Source organism: Oryctolagus cuniculus, chromosome 17 (assembly GCF_051225735.1).
Source record: "Oryctolagus cuniculus isolate XC-2025 breed Fujian yellow rabbit chromosome 17, ASM5122573v1, whole genome shotgun sequence".
Classification (NCBI taxonomy): domain Eukaryota; kingdom Metazoa; phylum Chordata; class Mammalia; order Lagomorpha; family Leporidae; genus Oryctolagus; species Oryctolagus cuniculus.
The window spans coordinates 3,198,461-3,219,457 of NC_142883.1; the positions used below are offsets into that span (position 1 = coordinate 3,198,461).

The window sequence follows — 20,997 nt, forward strand, 5'->3', positions numbered from 1 at the left end:
GTGTCCTGTAGCCCTGTAGCTCCCTGTGGCCCCACCCCACAGGGTCCCGAAGGGTGGGTCTCCAGTGGGAGGGGCTGGGCCCCACCCAGCAGCTCCAATTCCAGGAGGCTGGGCCCCAGCCGTGCCCAGGGTGGCCCTGAGCTGTTCCCTGGGGACCTTTTGTTCTTGAAGATCTCTGGGTCTTGGGGCCGTGGCTGTGGTGTAGCGGATGGAGCCACCACTTGCTGCTCCAGTGTCTCATATGGGCGCCGGTTCGAGTCCCGGCTGCTCCACTTCCGCTCCAGCTCTCTGCTGTGGCCTGGGAACGCAGTGGAAGATGCCCAAGTCCTTGGGCCCTGCACCTGCGTGGGAGAAGACTATTGATCTTTTTTATTTTTTTAAGATGTATTTATTTATTTGAAAGTCAGAGTTACACAGAGAGAGGAGAGGCAGAGAGAGAGGTCTTCCATCTGCTGGTTCTCTCCCCAATTGGCCACAACGCCTGGAGCTGCACCAATCCGAAGCCAGGAACCAGGAGCTTCTTCCAGGTCTCCCACGAGGGTGCAGGGCCCAAGCACCCGGGCGGCTTCTGCTGCCTTCCCAGGCGCATTCCCAGGGAGCTGGGTCGGAAGCCCGAGCGGCCGGACCGGCACTGTGATCTGGGATGCCAGTGCTGCCACGGGACAGCTCTGGGGAGGGAGCGCGATGCAGAGCGACAGGGGACCCCAGCCTTGCTGGAGGGGGGTCAGGGGCCCGGGGGCAGGGAAGCCCTTGCTGTGCCCTGGGCCTGCTGCGGTCAGCGGGCTCCACGGCTGCTCAGGACCTCCTCTGGCCCCCACCCTTGGTCACCGTCTCCAGATCTATCTAGCTGCTCTTTCCTCGGGCCAGGTCCCCCTTAGCCCCCAGCCGGCCTGACCACCCCCCAGCCGCCGGACCCCCACAGCCGGCCTGACCCCCACAGCCAACCTGACCCCCACAGCCGGCCTGACCCCCACAGCCGGCCTGACCCCCGCAGACAGCCTGACCCCCCCAGCCACCTGACCCCCCCAGCCGGCCTGACCCCCACAGCCGGCCTGACCCCCGCAGACGGCCTGACCCCCACAGATGGCCTGCCCCCCCAGCCGCCTGACCCCCACAGCCAGCCTGACCCCCAGCTGGCCTGACCCCCCCAGCCGCCTGACCCCCACAGCCAGCCTGACCCCCACAGATGGCCTGCTCCCCCAGCCGCCTGACCCCCCCAGCCGGCCTGACCCCCACAGCCAGCCTGACCTCCACAGACGGCCTGACCCCCGCAGACAGCCTGACCCCCAGACGGCCTGACCCCCCCCAGCCGCCTGACCCCCACAGCCAGCCTGACCCCCGCAGACGGCCTGACCTCCCCCAGCCGGCCTGACCCCCACAGCCGCCTGACCCCCGCAGCTGCCTGACCCCTCACAGCTGGCCTGACCCCCCCCAGCCAGCCTGACCCCCACAGCCGCCTGACCCCCCCAGCCACCTGACCCCCCCAGCCGGCCCCTCGGGCGCTCGGGTGGACTTCCCAGGCGGCTGCGCAGAGCTCCCACACCTCTGGCGCGGGCAAGGCGTGGCTGATTGGGAAGCGGCCAGCTGTCCATCTTCGCAGGGGAGAAAGCCATGTGTAGGACAGCACTGCGGTAGGGGGATCACAAGGGGAGGGGCTGGCAATTTGACTTTGTAAAGTGAAGAATTTCTTTTTTTTTTTTAAGATTTGTTTGAGATCCAGAGTTACACAGAGAGAGGAGAGGCAGAGAGAGAGAGAGGTCTTCCATCCGCTGGTTCACTCCCCAGTTGGCCTCATCGGCCAGAGCTGAGCTGATCTGAAGCCAGGAGTCAGGAGCTTCTTCCAGGTCTCCCACGTGGGTGCAGGGACCCAAGCACCTGGGCCATCTTCCACTGCTTTCCCAGGCCATAGCAGAGAGCTGGATTGGAAGTGGAGCAGCCAGGAACCAAACTGGCGAGCATATGGGACGCTGGCACTGCAGGTGGTGGCTTTACCCGCTGCACCACAGCGCCGGCCCTGAAGAATTTCTAATCCATCAGAAATCCCTGGGACCTCGCCTTGTGGCACCGGCTTCAAGCTGCCACCTGCCTGACCTATCCGACCCCAGTCCCAGCTGCACCACTTCTGACCCAGCTCTCTGCCAACGTGCCTGGGGAGGCAGCGGAGAAGCAGCCACGTCCTTGAGCCCCTGCCAGCTCTGGGCCATCAGCTGGAGACCCTGGCTCCTGGCTCCTGGCTCCTGGCTTCAGCCCGGCCCAGGCCTGACCATCACAGCCCTCTGGGGAGTGAACCAGCAGCTGCGGGACCTCTCTCTCTGTCTCTCCCTCTCACTGTAACTCTGCCTCTCAAATAAATAACTAAAATGTTTTAAAAAATAATTTTTTTAATTTGACAGGTAGAGTTATAGACAGTGAGAGAGAGAGAGAGAGAGAGAGAGAGAGAGAGAGGTCTTCCTTCCGTTGGTTCACCCCCCAAATGGCCACTACGGCCGGCGCTGCGCCGATCCAAAGCCAGGAGCCAGGTGCCCCCTCCTGGTCTCCCCTGCAGGCGCAGGAGCCCAAGCACTTGGGCCATCCTCCACTGCCCTCCCGGGCCACAGCAGAGAGCTGGACTGGAAGAGGAGCAACCAGGACTAGAACCCGGCGCCCATATGGGATGCCGGTGCCACAGGCGGAGGATTAAGCAAGTGAGCCACAGCGCCGGCTCCTTAAAAAATAATTTAAGGAGTCTGGACACCCGTGTTCCACAGCGCAGCGCCTGGGTCTCATGCCGCCTTTGGCCCTGGCCCAGCTTCTGCGGGTACAGTGGGGAGGCAGTGAGGATGGTTCAAGTGCCTGGGGCTGCCGCCCGCCGGGGGCCGGGGCTGCGCCTTTGTCCCTGGCCCTGGCTGGGCCCCAGTGCTGCGGGCGTCTGGGGAGTGAGCCAGGGGATGGGGACTCCCTCTCTCACCTTCTCTCTCTCATCCGTACCCTTTTCTCTATGTCTCTCAAATAAACAAGTAAAAAAATAGATTTATTAATTAGAAAGGCAGAGTTACAGAGAGAGAGGCAGAAAGAGATGTCTTTCATCCGCTGGTTCACTCCCTAGATGGCCACAATGGCTGGAGCTGCGCCAATATGAAGCCAGGAGCAGGAGCCAGGGTCTCCCACGTGGGTGCAGGGACCCAAGGACTTGGGCATCTTCTCCTGCTTTCCCAGGCCACAGCAGAGAGCTGGATGGGAGGAGGAACAGCCAGAACCCAATCTGGAGCCCATGTGGGATGCCGGCACTGCGGGCGGAGGCTCAGCCCACTATGCCCCGGCGCCAGCCTCATAATTTTTTTTTTAAGTCGGATGAGGCCAGGTGTTATGGAGATGGATGAGCCATGGGGAAGTTTCTGGAAGGGTGGAGCCGCGGGCGGAGTGCATCCCGGGAGCCAGCAGCTGCACCCCAGGCTGTGCCCCAGGAAGCAGTGCGAGAGCGCTCACAGCAGCAGCCCGGGAACTGCAAATCCGGGAGGGGCCCAGAGGCCCCTGAGCAGGTGGAACGCAGAGAAATCGCACGGAAGGCCCCCGGCAGCCGCGAGGAGGGCACCACGGCTGCCCCCGGGTGGCTCTTGGGAACACAGTGCCAGCACAGGAAGCCGGCCCCGGAGGCGCCGGGCCGACCCCAAGCCGTGTAAAGTTCGAGAACAAGCCACACTCTGACGTCATCAGGGGACACAGGCACGGTGGCAAAACCATAAAAAAAGGTAGCTGACGATCGTAAAAGCTCGGGCGCTGTCACTTCTGGGCAGGGGGAGGGGCTGCGGAAGGGAAGGAAGCTCTGGAGTCCTGGCCAGTGACGCGGGGTGGGGGGGGGCTCTGCCCAGCTCTGCCCCGCTCCCTGCTGGGGTCCCTGGCGCAGCTTGCCCTGCCCAGCGGGGGGCTGCAGCGGGCGGCCGGAGCCCCTCCTTCCTCTTCCTGCCCTCCCAACAGCACCCATGGCCCTGACCCCGGGTCACCCCCACGTGGGTCACGTGTGCAGTTGCAGCCCCGAGGGGGGGACGCCCGTGCCTTATGGACCCTGCGGGCCCCAGGCCAAGGGGGTGGGCCCCCACCCCCACCTGTTTACCAGGACCCAGGGCGCTATCTCCAGCTCCAATCTGTTGCCTCCTTTATCTCCGGGCCCAGCCCCGGTTCCCAGCAGCAGGCCTCTTGCCGCACTTCCTGCCAGCCGCCCAGCCTTACGGGAATGCTCGCCCTGAACCCTGCACGCGGGGGGCCCCCGCCCCAGAGGCTGCGCCAGGGCAGGGGTCCTGAGAGGCAGCCCCTCCCTCTGACTCCTGGCTCCGGCTCTTCTGGGTCTCACCCTGCATCTCTGGACAGCCAGGGACAGGCAGCACCTGGGGCCCCAGACTTCCCTCCACGGAGGGAGTGGGGCAGGGCCGGCTCCGTCCCCTGCACGGGGCGCCTTGGCCTGCACAGGGGCGCACGAGGCCCCCAGGCTGCCCACAGGCTCCAGGGTCCTACGTGTCATTCCCCAGACACCAGGCCAGGGGACAAGAGTGCCCCGGCCTCCTGCACTTAGGCAGTGACCTGCGGGCAGTGGGAAGGGAAGGGGCTACGGGCACCCAGGGGCAGGACCGCCTCCCTCTCCTGCCAGGTTGGGGCCGGGGGGCTTCCTGGAGGAGGAGGCATCTCAACTGAGACTAAAGACTGAGAATGCTGTGGCCAGGGCTGGGGCTTCTGGGCGGCTGGAGTGCAGGTGCAGAGCTGCGGGGTGGAGAGCCCAGCACACTTGGCACAGACGTACGAAAGGACCATGCAGGGGCCCAGCCGGAACCCTGGCCAGCCACGGCGCTTCCAAGTACCCAGGAGCAGGCAGGAGCCCACGGCGGCCTGGCCAAGGGCAGCGGCCATGGGGGGAAAGAAAGGGGCAGCTGATGTGGGGGCGGGGCAGAGGCCGGGATTCTGTTCAGTCACAGAGCGGCCAGCACCACACATGGGCGGGGGGGGGGGTCCAAGCAGAGTGGGCGCTGTGAGGGGCTTCGGCCTCTGAGCCCTGCTTGAGAGCTGTGGCCTGGAGGGCCGCGGCTCACTAGGCTAATCCTCCGCCTAGCAGCGCCGGCACACTGGGTTCTAGTCCCAGTCGGGGCGCCGGATTCTGTCCCGGTTGCCCCTCTTCCAGGCCAGCTCTCTGCTGTGGCCCGGGAGTGCAGCGGAGGATGGCCCAAGTGCTTGGGCCCTGCACCCCATGGGAGACCAGGATGAGCACCTGGCTCCTGGCTTCGGATCAGCGCGGTGCGCCGGCCACAGTGCACCAGCCGCGGCAGCCATTGGAGGATGAACCAACGGCAAAGGAAGACCTTTCTCTCTGTCTCTCTCTCTCTCACTGTCCACTCTGCCTGTCCAAAAAAAAAAAAAAGAGAGAGCTGTGCTCTGTCCCCGGGAGCTGTGGCTGTCCAGGGAGCTGTGTCCTGTCCCCGGGAGCTGTGCCCTGTCCCCAGGAGCTGTGCTCTGTCCCCGGCTTCCTGCAGTCTGGCTACCTCAGATGCAGCCCAGGACACACACAGGCCATGAACACACATAGGTGTGAACACACACACAATGTAGAAACATGCACATACATGAGACACACACATGTCCACACGCATCTACACACACGCACATCTATGCACACGTGTGCACACACACAGAGGCCTGCACCCAGACCACCCCCGGAAAGCAGTGGCTCGCTGCACCGGGCCCCACCCCCCCTCCGTGCCAGCCTACCCTCTGCTCCCTCCGCACCGTCAGAGCCCCTGGCATGGGCAGAGCTGGTGTGTGTGCCGGGCGCCCCGCGGGAACACCCTACAGGACGCTGCTCTGGCCGACGCCCCCAGGGAGGACGGCCGGGGCTGCTGCCCGCTGTCTCCCGCTGGCACCGGGCTGCAGGCTGCCCTCGCCTGCCCAGACCCCTCCCAAGGCTGCTGCAGTGAGGGCTGTGCCGGCTGCCGGGTGCTCCTGTGGGCTGGAGGGGACCTGGGGTCCGTGCACTGGGCCCCTCTCCCGGCCCATCCACCGCCTTTCCCACGGGGCCTCCGCTCCCTGCCCCACGTCCCAGCACAAGGGCTGGAGCCAGACCGTGAGAGGGGGGCCCAGTGCGGGGGCGGGAGCAGGCAGGGAGCTCTCCTGATGGGGTCCTGGGCCCACGGACCCTCCCCTGCAGGGTGGCCCCGCAGAAGGGAAGAGGTGGGGGCTCCGGGGCCTCACCTCAAACCTGGATGTGGTTTTGGCCTCCATCGAAACTCAGCCCCACCGTGGCTTCCTCCGGGAAGCCTGTCCGGCTGCCCGGCACAGCTGGCCCCGCGGCTGCCTCTGCCCCCGCCTGGCCAGTGCCCCCAAGGGAAGCCGTGGCCTCACCCGTCCTGCAGGAAGGGGAGTCCCAGGGTGGGGCTGGGTGCCGTGGGAGGGGTCACCCCGTGGTCAGGGTTGAGCGCAGCCCACAGCAGCTGCCCTGGGCCCTGTCCAGCTCCCGCCAGCAGCCAGCACCGGGGTCAGCGCCAAACCCACTGGGCCGGAAGTCTCACAAGAGACCACCTCCGGGTGAGGAGGCTGAGGCCAGAGAGGTCACGTCGCTTGTCCCAGGTGACCCAGCAGGCAGCCAGGGACCGCAGCCTCCACCACTGTCCGGTCTCCAGGCCAGGGCACGGGGGAGGGGTTCCCCGGGCACCCGCCTTTGTGACCCCCTGCCTGGCACCCACACCACGCGGGAACGCGGCAGGTGCTCCAAGGAAGGCCGGACAGCCGGCTCCCAGCCCCAATTCCCGCCCGGTGACCTAGGTCAAGTTCGCTGGCTTCTGGAGTCTCAGTTTCCCCTCCTGTACAATGGGGATAGTGACATCACTGTCTCCGAGAGTCGCGAGGTCACGTGACTGAGCTTGCACGTGGAAAGCGAGTGAGGCAGCGCCCACAGCAGCAGCGCCTCTGAAAGCGCGCGAACTACAACTCCCAGCGTTCCGCGCGGGGGGCCGCGCGCCGTGACGCGCCGCGAACTACAACTCCCGGCGTGCCGCGCGGCGCGCCCGGCTGTCCCGGGTCAGCCCGGACCCGAGTCCAGGAAGTCCGGCCGCGCGGACTCCGCTGCTGCGGGCTGCCCTAGCCGGGTCAGAGCGGGGTCAGCAGCTCCCGCCAGAGTGGGGCGCCGGCCGCTGCCTCCGCCATGCTCCGCGGACTGGCCAGGGCTGCGGCCCCGGCGCTCAGGGCCCTCCGGGCGCGGGGGTCTGGGAGCTGGGCTGGGGTCCCGGCGCATGTGGTGGACCTGCGCAGCGACACGGTGACCAGGCCCGGGCCAGCCATGAGGCGCGCCATGGCTGAGGCGGTCGTGGGGGACGACGACTACGGCGAGGACCCCACTGTCCGCGGTGAGCCCGGCGCGCAGGCCTGGGCTGGGGTCGTCCAGGCGACCCCGGAGCGCTGTCCACGGTGCTGCCGGGGCGGGGACGCGGCTCGGCGCGGCCCATCACCCGGAAGCCGGCTGGACAGGCGGCTTCTCGGGCCCCACGCCGGGCCTGCGAAGCCAGCCTGCCTTGGGCCAGGGCTACAGGTGACTGACATGTGCACCCTCGCTGTCCCCAGGGCGACAGGTGACTGACGTGTGCACCCTCGCTGTCCCCCAGCTGTCCCTTGAGACGAGTGTCGCCCCGTCTTACAGAGAAGCCTTTGGGGGAGGCCCTCAAGTCCAGGCCCCGGCCAATGGCAGAACCGGGGTCTGAGCGCAGGGCTTGAGTCTAAGACCCAAGTGCACCCCCTGTGGCACCCGGTCCAGGGAAGGGGTCCCCCGAGGCGGGGCCCTAGTAACGGGGTGTCTTCCAGATGCACTGACCCACACCCCCGAGCTGAGTTGCTGGCAGGGTTGGGCCAGGGCCAGGCCACCGGGTGGCCATTTGTGGGGGCGCTGAGGGGTGCCGGGGGCTGATTCCACCCACAGCACACAGACATGCACTGTCCCTGAGAGCCGCAGCCCCCCGCCAGGGCCCACGGGAGTGCGCAGAGGGTGCCCTGGGGGCCAGGGTGTGGGGGTGCTGGCCCTCCAGGCAGGGTACGTCAGTGGCTGGACCCTGCCGGGGGCGGAGGCCAGGTGGCACCGGCCTCGAATGTCACAGCCAGGGGAGCCAGGGGAGCCTCGTGCCCCTGCACCTCCCCAGAGCCCTAGTTTCTGAGGGGGAGAGGAAGTCGGCAGAGAAACCGCAGGGCCCCACCTGCAGAGCTTGATGGGAAAGGAAGTGCGACAGGTGTGAGGCCCGGGTGGGACCGGGAGTTCAAACCGCAGGAGAGTTTCGGGGGTGGGGGTGGGGAGGGGAGTGTGCAGTTCACTGAGGCCCCCTGGACCCAGCTGTGTGGTTACCGAGACCTCAGGCCGCAGCCGGCACGCCTGGGCGAGGGGCTCCCCTCTGCACCCAGGGTGGGCTTGGCCGCGGCCCTGGCCCGAGGGAAGCTCTCGGAGCAGGGCAGCTGCGTGCTTTGCTAAGGAGGCAGCTTGACCCTGGGGCCCCAGCAGGTGCGGCCCTGAGTGGCTGGGGACGTGGGGCCGCTGGGTGCCGGGCCGTCCCGCCGGCACCGCAGCCTTCCGAGCGCTTCTAAGGTGGGCCCTTGGCTCACGTTTACTGTCTGTGAATAAAGACCCGGTAGTCATTCTAAGTCCATGGAGGTGCCTGCGTGCGCGGCAGCTTCCCCGCCCCCATTCCATCCCCCCCCCCCCAGAGCTTCAGGAAGAGGCCGCGGAGCTGCTGGGGGTGGAGCGGACCCTGTTCGTGCCCACGTGCACCATGGCCAACCTCATCTCTGGTGAGTGCGCCCCTGAGCGCTCCCGGTCGCTGTGGGCTGCAGCCAGGGGCGCCCAGGCAGGAGACGCGGGCGAGTCTGCTCCCCACCCCCCTGCCGCAGGGCCCCTTCCCGAACCTTCGGCAGCCTCCCAGCGCGCCTGTGTCCCGGGAGGCAGCTTCTCCCGTGGGTGGGGCCACGGGGCGCAGGTGCACGCGGTGCAGGGCCCAGCCCAGCCATCCCGCCCGTGGATTCCCAGTGACAGTTCTGCACGTGGCCGCAAGGGTGGGAAGAGGCGCTGTTTCCCCGGAGCGGAGACCTGCGGGCGCGCGGGGCCAGGGCTCAGCCTGGCGCACTCAGGGCCGGGCCCTGCCTCCTCCGTCTGTCTCAGTGATGGGTCACTGCCGGCGCCGGGGCTCCCAGCTCCTCCTCGGGCAGGACAGCCACCTCCACGTGTACGAGCAGGGCGCCGTGGCTCAGGTAGGACCAGGCCCGCCCGTGCGGCGCCCCGGGCGTCCTCGAAGGCTGGGAGAGCCGCGGGCAGCTGGGGCGGGGAGGGGAGGAGAGCCCGCAGGTCCCCTGCTTGCCACATGGGGGAGGCAGAGGCTCCAGCTGGCCCCAGGGACACTGGGCAGAGGCCTGAGCTCCTGCCTGGTGCCCTGCTGCCCCCTAGTGGTCACACAGAGCGTGAGAGCCGGACGTGTGCCTGGGCTCTGGGCAGCGGCCGGCGGAGAACTCCGGACTCCCGGGCGCGATGCCCCTGGTCCTTTGTCCCCCGCCCCTCGCAGATCGCTGGAGTGCACTCCGAGCCCCTCCCAGACCTGCCCCACGGCACCCTGGACCTGGCTGGGCTGGAGAGGGGGCTCACCCGGGGCCTGGGGAGCCGCTACCACCCAGTGTGTGAGCTCGTCTGCTTGGAGAACACGCACAGCAGCTCCGGGGGCCGGGTCCTCCCCCTCGACTACCTGCGCCAGGTGGGCCCGGCCCAGCACTGCCCCCCCCCCCGGCTGCCCCGGCCTCTGCGTCCCCTGAGCCCCGGTGCTGGCGCGGAGTCCCCTCTGATTCCTGCCCCGGGCGCCGCTCCGTGGCCAGGGCATGGGAGGAGCGCGTGCGGTCCCGGGCTGCAGATGCAGAGGAAACTGGTGCCCCATTAGGGCCCGCAGTCCCTGGACTCGCCCAGGCGGAGACGCCCCTGCCGCAGCCTGGAGCGGGCACGGGCGAGGCCCTGGAGCAGCCCGTCCCAGTGCTGCAGGGCCCAGACCCAGCTGGTACTTGGCGCTCATTGCTCATCCGAGCAGCCCACCCCAACCCTGTGTGCCTGCTCGGGGCCCAGACAGCTGGAGCTGCCCACCGAGCTGGGGGCTGGAGCCCTGGGCTCCCTCAGCTCTGGCCGCTCTGACCTCTGCCTGCGCCTGGCCCGCAGGTGCACCTCCTGGCCCGGACGTACGGAGCCCGGGTGCACCTGGACGGAGCCCGGCTGATGAACGCGGCTGTGGCTCTGCGCGTGCCCCCGGCCCACATAGTGCAGCACTGTGACTCCGTGTCGCTCTGTTTCTCCAAGGTCAGAAGCCCCTGGAGTAGCCTCCGGGTGGGGACAGCTGGGCCTGGGTTCCCCTCTAGCTCCTCCCCTGGGCGGGGCTTCAGCATTGGCTCCGCCCCTACCCCCGGGACAGGATGTACCGGGCTCGCAGGAGTCTCCCCGTCTCTGCCTCCAGGGCCTGGGTGCACCAGCGGGGGCCTTGGTTGGGGGACGCGCGGACTTCATGGAAGAAGCGTGGCGCCTCCGGAAAGCCCTGGGCGGGGGCATGCGGCAGGCAGGGGTGCTGGCCGCAGCCGCCCTGGTGGGCCTGGCTGATGCCCAGCAGGTGCTGCTGAGGGACCACGAGAATGCCCGGCAGTTCGCCAAAGGTGCGGGACCGGCCCCCTCACCTGCCCTTGCTTCCTCTGACTTGGGCCTGGGGCTCCTCTGGGGGGCCCAGATCCCCCGCAGGCCACGGGGACGTTGAAGGTTAGCCGCCCAGCCGCGGGCTGGGACCCGGGTCTGGTTGCCTGGCACCGGGAAGCGCTCGGCAGCGCCGGGATCCAGACCCCCGCCTTCCCCAGGAGACGTGCAGGGTGGTGGGGCTGCGGGGGTCCAGGTCGGGCTGCACTCACCGCAGGTCCTGGCTCAGGACTCCAGGAGCTGGCGTCGCCCTTCTGCTCCGTGGACCCCAGCGCCGTGGAGACCAACATGGTGATGGTGACCTTGGACGGGCTGCCGCCGGCGGAGCTGTGCCAGCGCCTGCAGGCGGTGAGCGCCGAGGAGGTGGCCCAGACTGGCCGCGCGGTGCGTGTGCTGCTGTTCCCCTGGACGGCGCGGGCTGTGCGCGCCGTGTGGCACCGCGACGTCTCCGCTCAGGACACGGAACTGGCACTGAGGAAGTGGGAGTTTGTGCTGGGGCAGCTGGGGCGCTGAGACCAGGGCAGCTGGGGTGCCCGCATCCTGGCTGGGGTCGGGGCGGGGTGTGGAGATGTCCCCACGCCTCTCGGCCTCCACACTCGCAGGTGACGTCCCACCCAGTCACAGCCAGCCAGGCCCAGGACGGACAAAACGTGGCTGAGGGGGCCGGCGCCCTGGCACGGTGGGTTAAGCCCGTCTGCGATGCCTGCATCCTGTACGGGCACGGATTCGAGTCCTGGCTGCCCTGCTCTGCACCTGCTCCTGCTGATGGCCCAAGTGCTCGGGCCCTGGCGCCCATGGGAGACCCAGAGGGGGTTCCCGGATTTTGGCCATGGCTGTTGCAGGCATCTATGGAGTGAACCAGCAGGTGGAAGGTCTCTTTCTTACTTTGTCACTCCATGTTTCAAATAAATAAATCTTTTTTTTAAATAAAAGATGTGAGGCCGGCGCCGCGGCTCACCAGGCTAATCCTCTGCCTTGCGGCGCCGGCACACCGGGTTCTAGTCCCGGTCGGGCCGCCGGATTCTGTCCCGGTTGCCCCTCTTCCAGGCCAGCTCTCTGCTGTGGCCAGGGAGTGCAGTGGAGGATGTCCCAAGTGCTTGGGCCCTGCACCCCATGGGAGACCAGGAGAGGCACCTGGCTCCTGGCTTCAGATCAGCGCGGTGCGCCGGTCGCAGCGCGCCAGCCATGGCGGCCATTGGAGGGTGAACCAACGGCAGAGGAAGACCTTTCTCTCTGTCTCTCTCTCTCACTGTCCACTCTGCCTGTCAAAAAATAAAAAATAAATAAAAATTAAAAAAAATAAATAAAAGATGTGACTGAAAACAGACAGAACGGACCCTCGGGTGGTCAGGACAATGCAGTTGTCAGAGAGTTGACAATGAAATATGAAGGAGCCACAAGGTGAGATAAAATTGCCAGAGAATCAGAAACTATGACCACATGGAAATTCTAGAACTGAACAATAAACCAGGAAACCTGGTGGACAGGTTTACTAACGAGACAGACACGGCCGGAGAGAGAATTAACAAAGGGGAAGATAAATCAGGAGGAAATTCATCTGAAAAGCGGACCCCAAGGCTGGTCCTTTGGAAACAGTAATAAAATTGGCAAGCCTCTGCTGAGATCCACCTCGGACAAGAGAGGAGCCCGGATGACTTAGATCGCCTAAGGATAAACGTGAAAACAAAATTTGCCTGTGATCCTTAGCAGCCAATGGTGTCCAGCACCGGTTCTTTTGTGTCTTGTACCCTGTGTAACTGGGAATGTGAGGGTGCGGGGTGTGGGGTGGGACCAGTGTGCCAGGAAGCCCTTATCGGGAATGCCAGGTCGGGCCAGGCTGCAGACGGCGACAGCAGAGACTCCCATGAAGAGTGTTGAGCTGAGCCCCCAAGTGGCGGTGTTAGGGAGGAGTTAGGAATTGGCCGAAGAACAAGACACCTGCGGCTTCCTGGCAGCATCCAGAACCCCCGTGGGAAGCGGCCCGGTGCTCCACACCACAAAGTCCTGCCCACACCCTGACACCTTCACAGTCAGTCCCGCCTTCACCCATCCGCCCTGCACCCAGCGGTCACCAGCCCTCGAGAGGAATTCTACCTGTTCCACAGCTGGCACACCCTTGTCCGAGAGACAAGGGCGGGGCGGGGGAAGGACGAGCTGGACCCCGCTCCTGTAAGCCCCGGTGCTGCGCGCTCAGCTCTCCTGAGACGCCGCCTGGCCTGCCACGTGTGGTCTCAGTCAGCCATGTGACCCGGCTTCCCCGGGTCTGAGCGGCTGGGCTGGCTCTCGGATCCGTTCTGATGGACGCCCTGCCCTGCTAAACCTTGCCGCCTGGCTCACCACTCCCGAATCCTTCCTTGCGTGAACACAAGAACCCGTTCCACTCACGTCCGCTAACACGTGGGCAGGAAGCTTCCGGAAACCCAGGCACAGTGCTCAGGAGAGGTCAGACACAGACGTGGTGGAATCCTGCATGGTGTGTGTGCTGTGCGGGAGGGAGGGCCAGAGGACCCTCCCCTCCCCCTCCCCCCTTAGAAGGATCCAGATCTGTGCCCTGGGGGATCCATCTCCGGGGCTCCCCCAGAACGGCTCTCCCACCTGGAGGAGGAAAGCCCGCAGCTCGGAACCTCCGTGGCTCCACGTCCGGTACTGTGCACGGTATCCGTTACCTCTCGGTGCAGCGCCGTGAGGCAAAGGCCATCAGTCACCTGGGGGCTGGGAGCTGGCAGGTGCGGGAGTCCTCTGAGGACACCAGCGAGGGCCACGTCCTCAGTCGGTGTCCACGATGGCTCCCGCCCGCGCAGTCCCCGGGCTCACCCACGCCCACACCCACCCGTGCACCCACACGGCAGGCTCATGCTGCACACAGACAGCTGCTTTATTCCAAGGACAAACGGGCACACTGCCCCAGGGAACGGCGGGTGTTGAGACACCAGCAGGAAGGGAGGCCCCGGCTCTGTGTCCTCAGGGGCCGCGCCTCCATGGTGCCAGCCCCGGCTGCCCCCAGAGCTTCCGTCTGTACCCCAGAAGGACCAGGCCGAGAGGCCTCGCCTTCACGCAGCACACGCCTGGAGACTTGGGGTCGCACCCGAGAGGGGCCGTTCGGGCTTCTGCAGCCACCCCAACTGTCCACCTACACGGAAGAGGGGGTGCCCCAGTCCTCGTGGCCCAAGATGACCGGGAGGTGGGGTGCCGGCCGGCCCTGTTCCCCAAGCCTCACCCGCGACCGCCGGGACCAGCACCGGCCTGCCAGCGGCACCCCACCCGGCCTGGTCACCAAGCTCCAGCCGACCCCAGGGGAGGCAGGCGACTGGCGGCCCCACCCGACCCCGCGGTGCTGGTTCAGGCGGCCACTGCAGAGCAAGGGCCAGGGGCCAGCAGGGCAGCATCTGCAGCAGGACAAGGACCTGTCCTTGTCCACCTGTCGCCTGTGAGACAACAGGGGACATCTGGCCCCGGGCTGCCCTCCGGCCTGCAGGTTCAGCCCTGTCCTCAGCCCTCGGGGCACCAGGTGGCCCACTCCGCTGCTCTGGGCCCCCAACCCATGGGGAGGGGAGCACGCCGACCACACCCCCGAAAGCTGAGGGCGCCTGCCCAGCCGGCGGGAAGGAGGCATCGCCGCAGCCTCGGCCACCGCCTTCCTCTTCCGAAATTTTCTGGCCACTGCGAGGAGGTTGAACCCTGGGGTGGGGGGGGTGAGCAAGGGCCTGGACTCTTGGCCCTGCCCCCAGCTCCTCCTCACCCCTGGGGCCTTCCCACCAGGACTCATGGATGATGGGGCCTCCTGGGAAACACCGAGCCCCGCCCCCCCCAGCACCCTCTGCCTGGGACTCAGATGACCACGGCGTGGGGCGCAGCCAGCAGCCGGCTCAGGTGGACGGCCGGGGCGGCCGCCAGCAGGAGGGCGCCGCTCAGCATCTCCGAGGCGCAGGAGCCCCAGGCCAGGCCCAGGGACCAGCCGAAGCTGATGCGCACGGCCTGCACGTGCTGTGGGCCGTACTGGCGCGCCGTCTCCACCAGCGCCAGGTGTGAGTAGTGGACGTAGGTGCTGAGCCCTGCCAGGGTCAGGGCACCTGCGGAGAGAGGGGGCCGGGGGGGGTCTTGCAGATGTGGTGTGGGGGGCCTGCCCACCGCTCTGCCGGGACCCCCTCCCAGGCACCACCTCGCCCCCCGGGGGGGAACCCACACCAGTGGTGGGTAACGCTGCGGTTTAGGGGGCTTCAATCCAGTTCCCAAGTCCCATAGACCGTGGCCCACGAAGCCCCCTTGCAACTTGGCTCCGCCTGTGCCCCCAGCCCACGGGCTCCTCTCCCCCGACATGGCACCCTCTGGCCAGGCACTTGAGCCAGTGCCTTGCCCTCCCGCCTTTCTGGGATACCTAGCAAGGCCCCCTACCCTGTCTAAGCTCTCAGCCCCGCGCCCCCTGCGAGCCCCCCACATCTAAGCTCTCGGCCCCCCGTGAGCCCCCACGTCTAAGCTCTTGGCCCCCTGTGAGCCCCCACGTCTAAGCTCTCGGCCCCCTGTGAGCCCCCACATCTAAGCTCTCGGCCCCCTGCGAGCCCCCCACATCTAAGCTCTCGGCCCCGCGCCCCCTGCCCCTCCGTCTTCGCATGATCAGAGCTGTCCTCAAAGGATGTCTCAGGGCAGACGCTGGCGCAGAGGTTGAGACAAGACGCCCTGTGACGCCCGCACCCCACCCCGGGGGGCCTGGCTGCAACTGCTGCCTCTGCTTCTGGTGCCAGCTTCCAGCAGGCGCCGGCCCAGTCCTTGGGGCCCCGCCACCCACATGGGGGGCCGGGGCTGACTTCCAGCCCTGGCTGTTGTGGGCGTTTGGGGGTGAACCCAGCCACTGGGTTCTCTCTCTGTCTCTTTCTCTCTGCCTGGCCAGTAAATAAAACAATAAATACAATGTTTCTAAATGCAGGAAGGATGGCTGGCCTTGCACAGAGGGTGGTGACCCGTGGTCTGGGGCTGCAGGGTCGCCTCCTGCCGGGGGCTCAGGACGGCCAGCCCGGAGGACCGCCCCGTCCCACGGCCGCAGGCTAACAACACCTGCCCACGGAGGCAACTGTGGGGAATGCCAGGGGCACCTCCCAGGAGCGGGCCAGGGCGCTGAGCCAGGCTACCCCCAGGGCCACGTCGGGCTCTCCCTGGGTCCCCAGGGTCCATACTGCCCAGCTGTCACCCTTGTGAGGCTGGGCAGGGGCAGCAGAAGCCCTGTGTCCAGTCTTGGGGAGGATGAGAGATGGAGACACGGGGATGGGGGCTGGTGGGCGCTGGCCACCCCACCGGGCTTCCAGGAGGAGGTCGCTCAGCTGGGGGCCAGGCTGCCAGCCGAGCTCCTGACCCCCGCCCTGGGCTCCCCCTCTCCAAGACAGCAGAGGCGGCCGCTCTGCCAGAGCAGGGGCCCCCATGGGCTCTCCCGGGCTCAGGCACCTCGGGCGGGCTCCTGAAGGCGTCTCTCCCGCCCTGCCCCTGCGGTGCACCTCATCAGGCCCCCACCTTGGCGGGCTCCCCAGGGAAGGGCGCCCGGGCCCCTCTGCTTCCCTCCACCTTCGACTGGTGTCTGGTGGGACCCTGCCCAAGGCCGGCTGGTGGGACGTTCATCAAACCAGGCCCACTGCAGGCCCCTGTCCCTCTTGTCCCCCCAGCCCTGGGGCCAGGCACCTGCTGGGGCAGGGCGGGCGCCATCATTCCCCATCACCCCTCCCTGAGACCTCCGCTTACAGACCCAACCCAGTCGTCCCCCGAGGAGGCTTCCCAGGGGCCTTGGAGCTGGGTTTTAGGGCCCGGGGTCACGTCTGACACTTGGATTGCTCGTGGCTTCACTCTCCGGACACCTGGACTTGGGCGTTGGTCTCTGTGGGGAGCAAACCGGACTAGACTGAGTTACTGGAATTAAGACTTATTCTGTGCATCTGCTCTCCCACAGTATGGCGCTGGGAGAGAAGTAAACAGCTGCCTCCAGTTCAACCAATAAACTGTAGGACTTGCTACTGATTGGAGGAGGGCAGCGTGCTCGGCGTGTGGGCAGCCGAGTTGGGATTGGTGGAAGAGGACTATAAAGGAGGAGAGAGACGGCATGCACCAGGAACATCTAAGGGGAACATCTAGCTGAAGGAACACCTGTGCAGCCCCCGAGAGAGCCGGCCGGCGGTGTGCCGCTCCCCTGCGGAAGTGGGGAATGTGGCCAGGGGGAACTGCCCTTCCACGGAGGTGGAAGGGATAGTAGCCAACCCGGGAAGAACCAGCAGCAAACCCGGGGAGGGCCGAGCAGACGAAAGAACAGCGCAGGGTCCTGTGTCGTTCCTCCACGAAGAGGGGGAGCGATAGTCTCCCGTGGCTGCCTCCCCACGCCCGGCTCCTCCCTGCGGGCAAGGTCTCCCCAGGAACCCAGCATCCCCGGCAAGGAGGGAGGGAGCAGCCAGAGCGTCTCGGGCCTGGCCCCAGATGACCAAGGGGTGACCCCGCAAGCTACCTGTCCACCTCTGCTGGCTGCCAGCCTCGGGCAGCCGGGGGCCCTGGATGATGCGGGCCCCGGGGCAAGGTCCTCCCTGACCCGGGCAGATCCTCAGGCCTCTCCGGGCCTCCGAGTGCCACCAGGGGGCGCCTGTGCGGTACTGGGCCCAGCGCCGGGTGCAGGCCAGCTGCTGCACCAACACAGCAGTGGAACCAGCCAGCACAGGTGCAGCCGGGGTGCGCAGGACTCCGCCACCCTCCTCGTGCTGAGCCGGAGCCCTGCCCGCCCACCCCCTCCCTGCAGGGCAGTCTGCAAATGAGGGAGCAGGTGGGGAGCCGGCCCCCCACCCCCAGCAGGGAAGGTCGGGGGTCACCCTGGAGATCACGGCTCTGAGAAGCTTGGCCCCGGCACTCCCCACAGACGCCCCTGCCCCGAGAGGGCCCCACAGGGCGCAGGTCCGGTGCCAACCCCGAGAGGAGCAGGAGGGCCAGCACCCCACTCCCAGGACCTGCAGCCCAGAGCGAAGCCCCCCAGGGACCCCAGACTCACTTCCCAGCAAGAAGTAGCAGCCGGTGAGGAGCAGCAGGGGGAGGCTCCGGGCCAGGGAGCTGAGCAGGCCGCACACCCAGCCACACACGGCGAGGATCAGGCTCAGTGGCAGCATCACCATGACAGCCGGTGCAGCGCTGCGGGGGTGGGGGGGAGCAGGTGCCAGCCGGGCTGGGACCTGCCCCCCAGGGAGAACCTGCCTGGACACCAACCGCTCCACCAGCTCAGCCCAGGGGCCAGCGGATGTCCGTCTCCATGGTAACCACCAGACCCTCCTCATGCCCAGCCCCGGGCCTCTCTGGGGCAGCAAGAAGAGTCCAAAGGGGGAGCTGGGAGTCTATGGGGCACGTGGGAGGTCCAGCCGGCTTGGAGCGGGCGGGCAGCCGAGGGGCAGGCTGGGAGTCTGGAGCCAGGAGTCTATGGGGCATGCGGGAGGTCTGGCCGGCTTGGAGTTGGGGGGCAGCCGAGGGGCAGGCTGGGAGTCTGGAGCCAGGAGTCCATGGGGCACGTGGGAGGTCCAGCCGGCTTGGAGTGGGCGGGCAGCCAAGGGGCAGGCTGGGAGTCTGGAGCCAGGAGTCTATGGGGCACGCAGGAGGTCTGGCTGGCTTGGAGCGGGTGGGCAGCCGAGGGGCAGGCTGGGAGTCTGGAGCCAGGAGTCTATGGGCACGCGGGAGGTCCAGCCGGCTTGGAGCGGGCGGGCAGCCGAGGGGCAGGCTGGGAGTCGGGTCGAGAGCCCGCAGCAGGGCACGGGGCAGATGGGGGGGAAGGCTCGGGTCCCCCCGCCACAGACGTGAGGACTCACCCAGGAGCTGCTGCACGGAGGAGGGGACGCCCAGGCCCTCGCTGGCGAAGGGGTCCATCAGGGGGGTGCAGCCGCTCTGTCCTGGGGAGCAGAGGGCGCAGGGCACCGGGGGCCCCCGCAGCCCCCTCAGGCCCTCCCCGCCCAGGGCCCGGGGCCAGGCCTCTGCCTCTGTGTTCATGGAGGCACCCACCCCAGACACGCCCCAGGCGGGGGCCCCTCAGCTGGGTGTCACTCTCACACACATGAATGCGCGCACACGTGTGCACACGCCAGGTGCCGGGAGCTTTGGGCACTGTCAGGAGGACGGACAAACAGCGTGGCCTCCCCTGCTGCACCCGGAAGCCAGCGTCACACACACGCTTCGTTCACACCTGCTCACGCTGGGTTCACACCTCACGCTTTGTTCACACCTGCTCACACTGGGTTCACACCTGCTCACGCTCACGCACACGCACTTCCCTGGGCTCTGCTGGGAGCTGAGGGGGCTGCCGGGGGGCTCTGGAAGCCCCTGCCCAGCACCCAGCCTTGGGCCTGGCAGCCTCTGCCCCGGCACTGGCTCTGGTTCCCAGGCCGGCAGCACCGTGTGTGTGTGTGTGTGTGTCTGTGTGTCTGTGTGTGGTGTGTCTGTGTGTGGTGTGTGTGTCTGTGGGGGTATGTATGCTGTATAAGGTGTGTGCTGTGTGTTGTGTGTGCTGTGTGGTAGATGTGTGTGTAGTATGTATGGTGTACATGGTATATATGTGTGTGTCTGATGTGTATATGCTGTGTGTGTATATACAGTGTGTGTGTGTGCACTACGTGTGTTCCATGTATGGTATATACGGTGTGTGTGCATGTGTGGTACATATATGCTGTGCGTATGTGTGTAGTGTGTTCCATGTATGTGCACCATACATGAACCCCAGGACCCAGCGCTCACAGCCGCCCCCGCTCCCCCCGGGGCGGGCGTCCAGCGCCCTCGTCTCCCTTTGGGTCCAGGCCTGGGGGGAGCAGGGACAGGGCCCCCACTCGGCACGGCCGGGCTCCGGAGGGCCCCGGGGAGCCACGCGGGGCCGGCGCCCCCAGCCCCTCGGCAGCCCGGCCCCGAGCGAGTCCCGGGGCCGTGCGGGGGTCCTGGGGCGGCAGCCGTTACCTTCGCAGACGCGCCACAGCCCCGAGTGCGACGAGAGCCGCTCGCCGCCGTCCGCCACCTCCAGGACGTACCAGTGGTCGCTGGCCAGCGCCGCGGCCAGCAGCGCGAAGCCGAGCAGCGCACCCAGGCCGGCGGCCAGGAGCAGCGCGCCCGGCGGGGCCATGCGGCCGAGGGGTCGCGGGGCGCAGGCGGCGGGCAGCGGGAGCCCCGAGGATCCGCGCGGGCCGAGGCTGCGCGCGCGGGGCGGAGAGAGCTGGCTTCAAGGACCCGGCGGGAGTTGGGGGCGGAGCCTGAGGACGGGGGCGGGGCTCCGGGTGGGGGAGGGGTGCCGTGGGGGGTGCACGGAGAGCAGCGAGGAAGGGCCCCGCCCCGGGGCGGGAGCGAGGAGGGGGTTGAGGGTCGGGGGAACGGGGCAGCGTATACCCTCAGGTTCGCTGGGAAACTGATGGGGTCTCCAAGCCGCTCCGGGCGGGAAGGAAGGACGAATCCCACCCCCCACCCCGGGCCGCAGGTGAGGCGGGGTGAGGGGGGTGCCCGCTGGCCGCAGGCTGGCCCTGGGCTCCGGGTCTGCAGTCCCGAGGAGGAGTGGGTGGGCGCAGGGCCCAAGTGGGCCCGGGCAAGGCTGTGCTGTAGAGGAGTTTCTCCAGGTGCTGGGGAGGGGGCGGGGAGAGCAGCCCCCAGGATGCCAGCTCCCTGCGCCCCGACAGTGACTGATTGGGGGATGGGCGCGCAGCTGCACCCGGCCTGGACAGTGGTTGTGTGCTGGGGTTCAGGGCGGACAAGGCCGGGCCGCAGCCCCCGGTGCCCTTCTAGGAGGCAGCTCCCTGCCTTCCAGGCCACCCAGGGCCCTCGTCTGGGAGAGCTCGCTGTTTCCTGTCAACTTTTCTTCTTCACAAAAATATTTGAAAGGCAAAGTGACACTGAGAGAGAGAGAGAGAGAGGTCTTCCACCCGCTGGTTCACTCTCCAAATGACCACAACAGCCAGAGCTGGGCCGATCCAAACCCAGGAGCCAGGAGCTTCCTCCAGGTCTCCACGCGGGTGCAGGGGCCTGGGCCATCTTCCACTGCCTTCCCAGGCCACAGCAGGGAGCTGGATCGGGGTCGGGCAGCCGGGACAAGGACCAGCGCTCGTGTGGGATGCCAGCGTCACAGCAGTGGCTTGACCTGCTGCACCCCAAAGGTGGCCAGGCCGGCCTCTCGGGCACAGCTTCTCTGTAAGACCCTATTGGTTGGAGGAATTTAGTCAAGAAGTAAAAGCAGGCCGGCACCGCGGCTCACTTGGCTAATTCTCCATCTGTGGTGCTGGCACCCCGGGTTCCAGTCCCAGTCACTCCTCTTCCAGGCCAGCTCTCTG

The 20,997-nt window shown here is 67.2% G+C and overlaps 2 protein-coding genes across 6 annotated transcripts; one reads left to right on the plus strand and one right to left on the minus strand.

Annotated features, from left to right (window-relative positions):
- The first annotated feature begins 7,006 nt into the window (after window positions 1–7,006).
- On the plus strand, window positions 7,007–12,011 carry LOC100337875 (uncharacterized). Of its 5 annotated transcripts, XM_051839706.3 has the most exons (7): window positions 7,010–7,361; window positions 8,701–8,784; window positions 9,152–9,240; window positions 9,549–9,734; window positions 10,184–10,321; window positions 10,476–10,668; window positions 10,932–12,011. In XM_051839706.3, the coding sequence occupies exons 1-7, from the start codon at window positions 7,160–7,162 to the stop codon at window positions 11,213–11,215; spliced, it is 1,176 nt and encodes a 391-aa protein (XP_051695666.2). In that variant the 5' UTR covers window positions 7,010–7,159; the 3' UTR covers window positions 11,216–12,011. The 5 variants fall into 5 exon arrangements, with proteins under 5 accessions (XP_089172829.1, XP_089172827.1, XP_089172826.1 ...); XM_089316703.1 differs by lacking the exon at window positions 10,476–10,668 and having other exon boundaries at window positions 7,007–7,361; XM_089316700.1 differs by lacking the exon at window positions 9,549–9,734 and having other exon boundaries at window positions 7,008–7,361.
- A 453-nt stretch (window positions 12,012–12,464) lies between these two features.
- On the minus strand, window positions 12,465–19,856 carry TMEM235 (transmembrane protein 235). The gene is given in 5 exon segments (XM_008253147.5): window positions 12,465–14,772; window positions 17,709–17,834; window positions 17,837–17,845; window positions 18,511–18,591; window positions 19,643–19,856. Coding segments are annotated over 5 exon segments (621 nt in total). The 5' UTR covers window positions 19,806–19,856; the 3' UTR covers window positions 12,465–14,530.
- Window positions 19,857–20,997: the final 1,141 nt, after the last annotated feature.